This window comes from Bolinopsis microptera, chromosome 6 (genome assembly GCF_026151205.1).
Source record: "Bolinopsis microptera isolate Bmic1 chromosome 6, MBARI_Bmic_1.0, whole genome shotgun sequence".
Classification (NCBI taxonomy): Eukaryota; Metazoa; Ctenophora; class Tentaculata; order Lobata; family Bolinopsidae; genus Bolinopsis; species Bolinopsis microptera.
In genome coordinates, this window is record NC_087077.1 from 14128345 (window position 1) to 14140827 (window position 12483).

At 41.1% G+C, this 12483-nt stretch overlaps 1 protein-coding gene across 1 annotated transcript in view; it reads right to left on the reverse strand.

Annotated features, from left to right (window-relative positions):
• Window positions 1-3508: 3508 nt before the first annotated feature.
• Window positions 3509-12483, reverse strand: part of LOC134817418 (proteasome activator complex subunit 4A-like) — a 30161-nt gene continuing 21186 nt past the window's right edge. The window contains exons 16-23 of the mRNA XM_063826559.1: window positions 7147-7278; window positions 6802-6965; window positions 6462-6598; window positions 6024-6206; window positions 5680-5781; window positions 4807-4942; window positions 4316-4458; window positions 3509-4139 (exon numbers count right to left, since the gene is read on the reverse strand). Coding sequence (XP_063682629.1) covers window positions 4005-4139; window positions 4316-4458; window positions 4807-4942; window positions 5680-5781; window positions 6024-6206; window positions 6462-6598; window positions 6802-6965; window positions 7147-7278 — 1132 coding nt within the window. The 3' untranslated portion in view covers window positions 3509-4004. The remainder of the gene's footprint in view (window positions 4140-4315; window positions 4459-4806; window positions 4943-5679; window positions 5782-6023; window positions 6207-6461; window positions 6599-6801; window positions 6966-7146; window positions 7279-12483) is intronic.

Here is a 12483-nt window from a genome sequence, read left to right on the forward strand (position 1 = left end):
CTAAGTTACTTTGCATATACTGCTTCTAGTTACACGATAGCGATCTCAGTTCCCAATAACGTGTGACCCAACAGAGGGGATTGTGGAAGGACACGTACATTTTTCATTAACACGTGCCCCGATTACCCCCCTCCGTTGAGCTACTATACGGGTAACGTTGACCGCCAGTCTGTAGTCAGATCGTTAATAAATTATACTTTAAAATTGGTTGCCGGGTGATGGTGTCAGCGAGAGACGTTAAGTTAGGTGAACATTGGTACAAAAATATAATAATCTAGCAGTTTATCTCAAAGTTAAAATCACTATTTGTTAAAGTATACAAACAGTTCTATTCAAAAGAACAAAGTCCGAGAGCAGAGAGAAGATTTGGAGACTATACACGCATATGTGGGGTTTAAATTTGGTATTAGTAATTTTAGGGTTCGACCGAAAATTTTGGTCGGTTGGTTAATAGGGAGCAGTCACTGTCATTAGAATTATCAGATTAGGAGCAACAATTAGAATCAAATTGGACATATTGTGTATTGTGTATTGTGAAATCAGTGAAACCTAGAATGGCGGTAAAATGCTAACGCGCCTTGTTATGCGCGCTAACATACTAGCTGCTGAAAATAAAGAAGTATATGCATGATAATGTCGTTTGGTGGCAGCGCCTGCCGATACCTGGATTATATTGTGTTTAACTTAGAATTCAGTGAAATTTTTGTCATTCCATTCAGCACCATACCTGTTTTGGGCATTCATCAATGACTTTTGTAATTTATTCTTAACAGAAGAACAAGGGACAACAATTAAGGGAGGGCTAAAAATTGTCCAAAAAGTGATTACGGTAATTTATCGTCGACGGGCTAATAGGATAATGATTAATCACTCTACACTCGACTGTCACGTGACTTTTTCAACCCGTTCTCTAGCTGGCCCTGAAAGACTTTTCGAAACCCTAACCCTCTTATCTGATCCCAACCCTAACCCTAACCCAATCCCTAACAAAAGCATATGCCGAAATTCTAACCCTAACGAGAAATTCGACCAACTCCCTTCACCCTTGTATCACGTTGCGACCCCCACGGTTGTTTCACTATATCGTTTCACTTTATCGTTCTGACGATACAGGGGGAGCCGAGCACTTCGTGCGCGGCGGGTCATACAACGTATGACAACTTCACCCTTATACGGTCATATTACGTGATCAAAACAGTTTTCGCCAGTATCTCGGCAGGGGAGCATTTTAACCCTATGTCCAATGTCATTGGGGGGATTCTGAATCATCGTCCGAAAATACATCGATTCGAGCTAGCTGGTTTCAACTGTCGGGGGCCCTTTTAGAATAATTTTGAAGATCAACTCACAACTGTAAAGTGATTTAGCACGCTCGGGGCTAATATATAATATTTGGAACAATTACAATTTTACATTTTTACGAGTATCATCATTGACTATCACTTGCCCCACGTTGTGGCCCGCCTCGCACGAATGCGCGTTACATGATGCGGGGAACCCAGGCTATTATGTTCTATTAAATAGAGATCCGGCTGAATGACAAGCTGCAAGCGCGCGCCGCCCAGTATAGTAGTAAGTATAGTAGTAAGAATTTACCTGGGGACCCCAGGCTATTGTGTTCATAAACATAATAAAGATTTGGCGGAATGACAGGCTGAGCGCGCGGCCGCCAAGTAAGTAAGAATGCGCAACCATATAATTATAAATATATGTAGTTACCCATGGCATGCCAATCTCTGATCCCAATAATAATAATAATAATAATAGGATTATGGCCACATAGCCATCTCGACAAAACTTGAAACCCAACTGCACTCTACGCTATTGCAGTTCGCACAATATTTTCAAAAATGTTTTCAAATAATATTTTCCAATGCGTTGGCCGTTGCGTTCATTTTCGCATACGTGCAATTGTAGGTTTATAACCTATCAAGGAGTAAAGGGGTCGTTCACATATTATGCAATATCAGCAGAGGGGGGTTTCCGAATGATTACGCTACACGCTAGTGTAATTTTGACATTGACGGATGTTATCGTCTAAATTTCTTTGAAGTAGCGCGCGCCGGCTAGTCCATTAACAATGGCAAATGGACAATTTTGACACAATGGCGATATGTTGTATGTGTAGAACTGACTACGGAGGGGGTTACTGGGCCGCGCTCAGCCTGTCATTCCGCCAAATATGTTAATGAACATAATAGCCTGGGGTCCTCAGGTAACGGAGGGGGTAAAAATCTTCCAAAAATGATTACGTAATATGTGAACGACCCCTGACCAAGACGCGCGCCGGGTTGGACTCGTCGCGCGACTGTCTCATGTCTTGGAACAAATATTTTAAGAGTATCACCCGTTAAATACGTGAGATCGAGGAGCGAGCAATAGACTGTGGAGTAGCAAGCTAGGAGTAGGTAACCATATCATTTGTAGCGCGATGCATTACTATATGGGTCGCGCGCGCATCAAATAATGCTTCTCGCAACCACAGATCGGCGAGATGCGAAGGATTGACATCGTGAATCAACCATATCATGGATTTTGCCAATATTTATTAACCACCTACACAGTGGTTCAACTCTAATTGAAATTAAATTCGTCAACGATGATAATCGCATATGACTGAAACTGAACTGTTGACACTGTGAGCGCACCAGGAATAAAACAATTGACTTCTTATTTTGAAGATAAAATGGATTTGTTTTAGGATTTCAAGCTAACAGTAACAACATATATTATTTAATATATTGTACCTCATCACTTAGTTATTAGTTAAGTTACACTTACATACTGCCGAACAGCCATTTTAATTCTTCAAAATAAAGCCGCTGGAAAGACCAAATATTATTTTAAAGCTAATACTAATAGCTATAACCCTAATAATGATGATAATGATGTGGCTTCAAGTTTTTGGTTTTAAAGTCTCATGCATGATGCAATAATCATAATTTGTGAACATTTAGACTTCCCAGCGATTTTCAGCTTATTAACTGTTAACGCTACTATGTATTAAACGCTGGTAACAATTGCAGCGAACTTTCCTTCACTTTTATAGCTAAATGGTACAAATGGTCTCACTAAGAAAAGCTGCGATAAAACTATTGTATATTATTGTGATTATGAGAAATCGTTGCTATCATACAAAATAATTCAACACAAACAACAAGGTTTCTCACAATTTATATTTTATATTGAAGCGTTATTTTTGGAACAGGATTTAAATTACTTTTTATAGGTAAAGAAAATAAAAACTGCTGCACTGGGCGGTCACGGGAACATTGAGGGCACTGTCATTGCTCATTTTCGGATGCATCGGCAGCTAAAGCCTTCAGACTGTATAATACCGCTTATCAACCAGGACCACGGCGCGCGCGGTTTATTTTCTGAACAGAGATAATAAAAGTGCACAACGGCTGATCACTGATGTTGCAGTTGCACAAACCATTAAATCGCAAAAAATATACAAGTTTCGACATGAAACGTTATCAATAAACTCAACTACAAATGAAACAAATTCTCACAATGTACCCCTAAGGTTATAACCTACTTTATAATTAGAAATAGAAGGCCCTATAGCAGAACTTTAAAATTACACGCAACATTAATTGGCTAGGTTCTGAAAGTATGCACCACTAATAGAGATAATATCAAAGGAGTTACCAGGTAATCCTATATAGGGTTTATAAAGCACCGTCACAAAAGTTTGGGGAATGTTACAGGGTTGTTATTGACAAGTGGACATGCGATAAATTTATATGATAATATCAAGTCAACTCTGACTCTAGGAGGAAACGAAAGGTACATAAAAATACCAAATTGAAATACCTAAAGGAGCAGCTGACGCTTCATATTAAAAATAAACACTCCCACTTAACAAACAAATCAAATATATGATCAAGTTATTCACCAGTCAATTTGAAAAGCACTACTATAACCCGAACCTGAAGATCAATTAAATAATCAGTGTCCGCTAATTTGCCAATTAGCTAATTAATTAAATAATTAGCCAATCAGGCGTAGTAATTGGGAGAGACCAGGAGATCTTGTAACACCACAAGTTGGTCCTCAGTGAACTTGTTCTTGTGTTCTTCCCAACTGTCGAGATGAGTTCGCTTGAAGTTAGACATACACTTCTTAACTTCGTTCTGAAATACAGTGCGTTATTTGAAGTCAGACATACACTTCTTAACTACGTTCAGAAATGCAGTGTGTACCATGTGTACTATGGCACATAGTTTTAGGGGAACTTTATTGTTATTTCAAGTTCAACAGACAGACGAAAGTTGACGGATAAAGGGAATTTGACGGAAAAGGAACGTACACTAATCATAACATTTCCACGAGTGAACTTAGCGAGGAATACGATAATGTCAGGAAGCCACTGTGGTATGGAGTAAGGGAAACACTCAACCATCGCACACAGCGTCTTTATTCCGCCGTGTCGAATCCAAATCTCTTTAATATCTGCGGAACGAGACATTTAAATTAGCTGTGTTTACAATTTACGTTTAAAATAATTTTCAATAGAAAAGTTTCAGTTGACCGTTATTTCTTAAGTACTCCCTTAAAATAGTTAATAAGTACTATGTTTACAGTATGTACTGAAAGGGTATCCTAGGAAGTTTCTTGAACTTTTAACAGGTACCCCTCCTCATTTAACCCTCAACCAAGTTTCCTATCAAATATCATTCGGCTGATTCGACCGAGGAGATCGCACAGATCCAATGGATTCTTAGCTACTCCATAGACTAGGCGACACTGGGATTCGAACCCCTTAAAACGAGTCATACATATGAGAACAGATCATCTCACCTGTTTGACTGGATTTGGTTCCTTTAGGTAGCTTGGTTCTAGCCATAGTCTTGAGCTGCTCCAATATCTCACCGCTGTCACGGAACAGGTCAGTTTTCATCAGCCCTCCGATTGTTTGACCTGCAACTTGCCGTACCTGGATAATACAGGAGTTGACAAGAATAGTTAAAAACCCATCTGTAATCAGTTTTACACATATAACTTTTTTAATGTATTTCACTGATATTAGTAAAGTGTCCACTTATCAGAGTCATTATATAATATATGTTGTTCAGGAAACATTGGTCCGGTTAGGGGTCGTTCACATATTACGTTATCACTTTTTGGACAATTTTTAACCCCCCTCCCCCTCCGTAATCAGTTTTACACATAGCTATTGTGTCAAAATTACACTAGCGTAATCATCTGGAACCCCCCCCCCCCTGACCCCCTCCCGCCTCGGCTGATTCCGTAATATGTGAACGACCCCTTCCCTGTAGTAACCCGACCATTGCAATATTATATGACATAATCTCCTCATACTCGCCCGACGCCCAACATTCCAAAAGTGCAAACTTTCGGTTGTGAAGTCATCAGGCTAGTTTATTTGAACAATAAACTATCGAATTATTAGAGCTTGTAGATATTATATTCTTTGTGAAGTGATATTGTGGATTATTTCAAGGCAGTATTTTGCAAAAATAGCGAGACATCTCTCTGAAAAACTTCACAGTTATCCACAGCAAAAGAGTCATGATCGTATGTGCATTGTACACTACAGTGTAACTATACTGTACAATAAGTACATTGCATTGTACACTGTACACTGTACACATGTATTACCATGTAAGACTGTAGTACGCTATACACTGGATATGAGAATAGTTCGCATACCTCGACATGGGGAGAGAGCAGGGAGTCCATCAGGAGAGTCTTTATCTCTCCAAAAAGATAAGGATTAGATCGTATCATGTAGAGATTACTGAACGATACCACCTGTTTGTTTAGCTGGTTACTTGGTCATCAGGTTAACAATAAGCTGCAATTGCTCGTTCAACTACTATACTCTTTGATATTGAGCCATAGAATAGGTGAACAAAGAAAAAAATAGTTGTACAAGAAATCTATGATGAATTCTCAATAGGACATACATAACGGACCAAATAACAAGTAACAAGTAAAATAGTTGTACAATGTACAATGTACAATGTATAATGTACAAGTAGTGTAGTATTAACCTGCAGGTATACTAGAGCAGTACACTTAGCTTTCCACGTGCAACCAATAGTTCTATCCTCACTGGTGCTGTTGACAACCTTCTTTACAGCGTTGATAGCAGGTTCTAGAGACGCTTCAGCTAGACTCTCCCTTGAAAGCAAGGATAGAGCTTGGGTACATAGGTGCTTCAAATCTGGATCTACCTGAGAGTATATGTTGGCATGTTGCTATCTTAATAACTTCTAGTGGGATACTTGAATCTTAATATTCTGTTTGAAGGGTCCTGATTTGGACTAATCTATAATTATACAGATAAATTCCTGGAGTAAGCAGTAAGCCCCCCCCCCCCCCCCCCCCCGCAGTAAGGCCCCCCCCCCCCCCCCCCCCGCAGTAAGCACTGGTCTAGTAAACACTAGACAGTCATTACTTATGGATAAGTAGTAAGTTGTCACCATTACCTCACTAGGCTCTAGGGCGATGATGTAGCTGATGAAAGGGAATATAGCCGGGACTAGGTGAGCATGAGCCACGAACCTGCTGTACAACAACCAGCTAATTATCGTCTTAACAACCTTTATAGCGTCGTTATCATCGTCTGCAGAGGAAAATGGGGGCTGGTCGTTATTTTTTATTTATACCGCCTAAGCTAGAGTCATAGTTTTAGAAATTGTCAAGCAGCTTGATCGATTATTTCCTTTAATTGAAATGGAGTCAAGACTCCAGATGACACAATATACCTAATTAACCTTAGGTACACTGTTTAAATTCAACAGAAACTCTAATACATACCCTACATACTTAGTGATATCTTATTGACGACCACCCACTCCGTCCCAAAGAGTCCTTCGTCCAGGGAGGTGAGCATGGGCATGACTTTAGCCATGAAGTCAGCTTTACGGGGGTTGATAGTGGGGCGGCAGTTGAACATCATGTGGTCGTGTGCAGTGCAGCGATCTATCATGCTAGAGAGGGAGGAGGTTAAGAATACTATTGGTTCTGTAAACGGAATAAATGCTGACTGTTGTAACTTGTATCGCTTTGATTCCAACGTTTATTTTAAAAAATTTGAAAATAGGTGAGAGTGGTTAGACTTATTTAATGGCCTCTCTGATGAAAGCAAATGCAGCCCCATTCTTAACTTACTGTCCGATTTTGTCCCTAACGTTCTTGTAGTTGTTGTTAAGATTCCCTGCGATCTTCTCCATCAACTTGTGGAGGCCCTCTGCGTACTTCCACTCAAACTGAGCCACTATTGTCTCCAACAGGAACAGGTTTCTGAAACCAAGGCCAAGGTAATTATTCGCCAATTATTATTGTTTCTAGAAGTATTAGTTTTGTGAAGGAAACCTAATACTGGTCAAAATTATGGGTTGGTGTGTCTACTATATCTGATTTGTTGGGCCTGCGCCTTGGTAGTCGTTTATTTGTTTGTTTGTTTATAAATAGAACCCGTTTATAAATAGAACCCGTTCCCAATCCCGTATAGGAAAATGTTCCAACTCAATTCTGAATCGGTTTATAAAAACACAATAGTTTTATCCCTAAGAAATTTTGTTACGCCTTTATCTCTCACAGGTCGCATAATATAACTAGGTGAAAGGATGAGACCACCACGATATAAGGGAACTTACTTGTAATTTAATAGCACGGATAAGGGCTTATTATATAAAACATAAAGATAAGCTCTAGCAGTCATTCCTTTTAGGTTTGTAACTTTTACCACTTTTAGCTGATATTAAATGTATAATGTGTATTGTATAATGTATATGTATGATATCTCTACTATAATTCAGAGAATTATTTCTGCTGTATGTACGTACGACCGCCCACGTGCAAATTAGATGAAAAATAGGAATTTAGGTAACAACCAAAAGGTTCCATAGCAACGGTGTTTTAATGCACACATGCACGTGCAAAGATTGTTTTAACGTCATTTTGATCGGTTTTGTGGTAATTACGTTGTGTTTAAAGTGTTTTATATTTAAATCGGCTGTATCTTCGGTTGAGATGGATATTTTTTGATGCGATTCAAACTTTATTTCAAAGAATACTACTAGCTTCGTCCCTGTGACCACGGGCTTTCTAGTTATTATATAAATTGATTTATTTACAAAAAGGGATGTTATACTTCAGGCACTTCAGCACATCTAACATAATAATAAGACTGTAATTCTGTAACCAGTAACCACTCCATCTCCATGAGAACCACGACACATTTGAATTGTGAAACGATACGCGGCAAATTTCAAACTGTAGGGTACTTTTTATGTATGTTTCCTTGCTCTGTAGTCTGTTATTATTTGTTGTTACACAGATTAGAAGAATTAAGAATAAATCATACAACCCTCCCTAGGGGCTTCGTGACTATTTCACGACCCACTTTGTAGAATCCCTCCCATTCCTCACAGAATGAGTGGGGCGCGTCGACCTCATGAATATACATAAATACCTATACCTATTTTGAAATCGGAGGGAAAAATAGGTATTTATGAGGTTGATGCCCCCCCCCCCCCTCCGTCTCCCTTCGAAGAAATTTTAAAACTTGAAACTGATTGGTCACATTTTAGTTTGCAAGATGAAAAATGTATATTTTCGTTAAGGCATAGTTACTCTGTTGACCGATGTTAAAGTGCTGTTAATAATGAGAGTTTTAGATAAAGTATTTGATAAAAAGAATTTTATCATAAAAGATCAAAATAATCTGTAACTCAGCAAAGTGTGGTCACTGTGATTTGACGTCACAATGACATTATGTCATTTAGTCATGGATATTACGTTGTCATGACGCGGGTTGCAACCCCTGTCATGACAACGTAATATCCATGACTAAATGATATAGGCTAAATCCCAGGATTTTAACACGTCGTTCATTTAGTTATTTGTGAAATGTGAGATCATCAGCGTTCTGACACAAGCGCTATGTCCGAGGTAATTTCATTTTACTGCTCAAAAGCGAAAATACTAGTTAAGATGTATTTGAGCCGTATTTTTGTATTTTCCGTTCCGGTCAAGTGCAAATTACACAGTCTTCATCAGCTTTTGTTACAATTAAAAATTGTATATTAATTTTTCTGGATGACTGGGACGTGAATGGTATGCAACATAAGTCATAAGCTATGAAACACTAAAGTAATCTCATAATCTCATAATGAACGTTTTCAGGAATTTGTGGCATGTTTCTTCTTCCTAGTATAATAGTTTTATCGAGCCCTATTTGCGTTGTGTGGTTAATTCACGTGGGTGTCTATGGGGGGGGGGGGGGGGGGGGGGGGGGCTCATGTTGTTTTTGTCCGTTTTTGTCCGCTCGATTTTGTCCGGGTACCGAACGGACAAAAATTGTAACTTTTGATTTAAATTGTCTCCACAATTTGTAACAGGCAGAATCTGCAGAAATGGGTAGCACGGATAATGACCATGGTTCTTTCTCAAACTTTCAATCCTCAATTAGGTACAAAGAATAGTCTACACATTTTTTAATAACATAAAAAGGGATGAAAATCACTTTATTCATGAAAAATATCGTTCGGTAGATCGATATTCGCTTTTAATTATTATAGGCTAGGCAAGAACTCGATACTCAGATGAAGAGCTAGTGAGCATCTGCTATATGTGCTATAGTATGTAGTAGATATTATGGAAATTGAATTTGAATCAAAAGTTAAAATCCCAAAGTAACGATGCAATGTCTTCCAATTACTGCACTAGGACCTATTCAGACTTATAAGGTCGAGTCTTTTAAATGTTTAACAAATTTAAATGTAATACGAGAACTGAGAAGGTATCGTACATACGAGGACTGAGGAGGAGGATCAGGAGGACTGAGGAGGAAGAAGAGGAGGACTGAGAAGGACAGAGGAGGAGGAGGACTGAGGAGGAGCAGGAGGAGGAGGAGCAGGAGGAGGAGCAGGAGGAGCAGGAGGAGCAGGAGGAGGAGGAGCAGGAGGAGCAGGAGGAGCAGGAGCAGGAGGAGGAGCAGGAGGAGGAGGACTGAGGAGGAAGAGGAGGAGGAGGAGGAGGAGGAGGAGGAGGAGGAGGAGGAGGAGGAGGAGGAGGAGGACTGAGGAGGAGGAGGAGGACAGGGGAGGAGAAGGAGGAGGAGGAGGAGGACTGAGAAGGAGGAGGAGGACAGGGGAGGAGAAGGAGCAGGAGGAGGAGGAGCAGGAGGAGGAGCATGAGCAGGAGGAGGAGCAGGAGGAGGAGCAGGAGGAGGAGCAGGAGGAGGAGGACTGAGGAGGAAGAGGAGGAGGAGGAGGAGGAGGAGGAGGACTGAGGAGGAGGAGGAGGACAGCTACAGGGGAGGAGAAGGAGGAGGAGGAGGACTGAGAAGGTATCGTACATACGAGGACTGAGGAGGAGGACTGAAGAGGAGGACTGCGGAGGAGGAGGAGGAGGAGGAGGAGGAGGAGGAGGAGGAGGAGGAGGAGGAGGAGGAGGAGGAGGACTGAGGAGGAGGAGGACAGGGGAGGAGAAGGCGGAGGACTGAGGAGGAGGAGGACTGAGGAGGAGGAGGACTGAGGAGGAGGAGGACTGAGGAGGAGGAGGACTGAGGAGGAGGAGGACTGAGGAGGAGGAGGACTGAGGAGGAGGAGGACTGAGGAGGAGGAGGACTGAGGAGGAGGAGGACTTAGGAGGAGGAGGACTGAGGAGGAGGAGGACTGAGGAGGAGGAGGACTGAGGAGGAGGAGGACTGAGGAGGAGGAAGACTGGGGAGGAGGATGACTGGAGAGGATGAGGAGGAGGAGGATGACTGGGGAGGAGGAGGAGGAGGACTGAGGAGGAGCAGGAGGAGGAGGAGGACTGAGGAGGAGGAGGAGGAAGAGGAGGAAGAGGAGGAGGATGAGGAGGATGAGGAGGAGGAGGAAGCATCTAAATGTTATTTCCATAACGTTTTTTGTCCGTTTTTGTCCGCCCTACTTTTTGTCCGTTTTGAAAATATAGGGTACCGAACGGACAAAAACGGACACAAAACATGAGCCCCCCCCCCCCCCCCCCCCCCCCCCCCCCCCCTCTATTGCTTAATGCCTTGTGATAAGACTAATTTGCCATTCAGAAATTTGAAATCAAAACATAATATCACACTTGGCACTCGCTTAAATATCACTAATTTTATCTGTTGTTCTGTTTCTTACGTTTGCTCCAGACTCCAGTCCGCTTATGCTGTTTTTAAATGTTGTTATTTGTCTACAAGTTTTTTATCTCGATCATCGGGTCCAAAAAAGAGTATTTACTGTAAGTTATATCTCTACAAATAGCAATACGTTGATTCTTGGAAAGTGGTTACCAAGGAAACGAAATGAATATACGCAAACATTAACTGTTACTTGATTTATTGGTTCGTTGGTTGTGGGACATCTTTAAAAATCTCAAATAGAGGTTCGACAAACTTCTTTTGGGATTTCTCTGGCACAAGATTTATTTCAGAACCCTTTACACTAAATTTATTTCACAACACTATCCCTTAATAGGAATAACAATATTAAGGAAGTCAAGATGCAGCTTGATGGAGTGTCTGAATCGAAGCTATGTCGACCACGAACAGGCGCCATAACATTGTCAGGATGTCTAAAAATTTTGGCAGGCATCCTAGCAATTACAGTACTAGCAGGACTGGTAATATTAACTCGTTACCGTGACGCAATTCCGACAACCATGAGACCTTTTGATTTGGAAGATAAGCGAATAAATCACGCGGAGAAACCCTACACAATCAGCGCCGCTCTGAATATTACTATTGGCAGCGGAGCCGTGTTTTTCTTCACAATCATGTGGTTTGTGTGTGAAGGCAAGTTTCAGAAAAACATAATAAAGGTTGTCGCGACGGTTTATTTTACCATGCTGGGGGCCTGTTTTATGATAATTTTAGTGAACTCGACGAAGAATGTGGCTGGCCATTTGAGGCCTTATTTCATAGCTGCATGTAAACCAAATGAAACTTTGGTTGAAGAGTTGAAGTCTCGTGGGACGACCTGGGTGGATGAAAACATGTCTGCGGTGATTTGTACAAGCAAAAGAAGTCAGAAGTACAGATGGTCTTTCCCTTCGGGGCACAGTGCAGAGGTAAATATCATATAGATAAAACATATTATGTTAGATTTTGTTGGTTAAACTTCAAATGCTTTACATTCCCTGCATTCAGCTTATTATTTTTATGTATTGTGTGTTTAACGAGATATTGGGGGGGGGGGGGGGCAGATATTGGCAGATTAAACTCAGGGGATTAAGAAGGCCGTCTCCCCAGTCTCTCTCTCTCTCTCTCGCTGTTTTAACCCTCATTTCCCTCAGGCTTGGTACGCTATGACCCTGTCAATACTTCTCGTCCAGTACACCCAGAACATGGCCGACAGCTACACCGACTGCCGCTTTCTCATGTTACCCTTTAAAGCGTTACTCCAATTCATCCTGTTCACGTTTGCCAGTGCAATTAGCATTTCGAGAACATATGACTACCATCACCACTGGTGGGACGTACTGGCGGGAAGC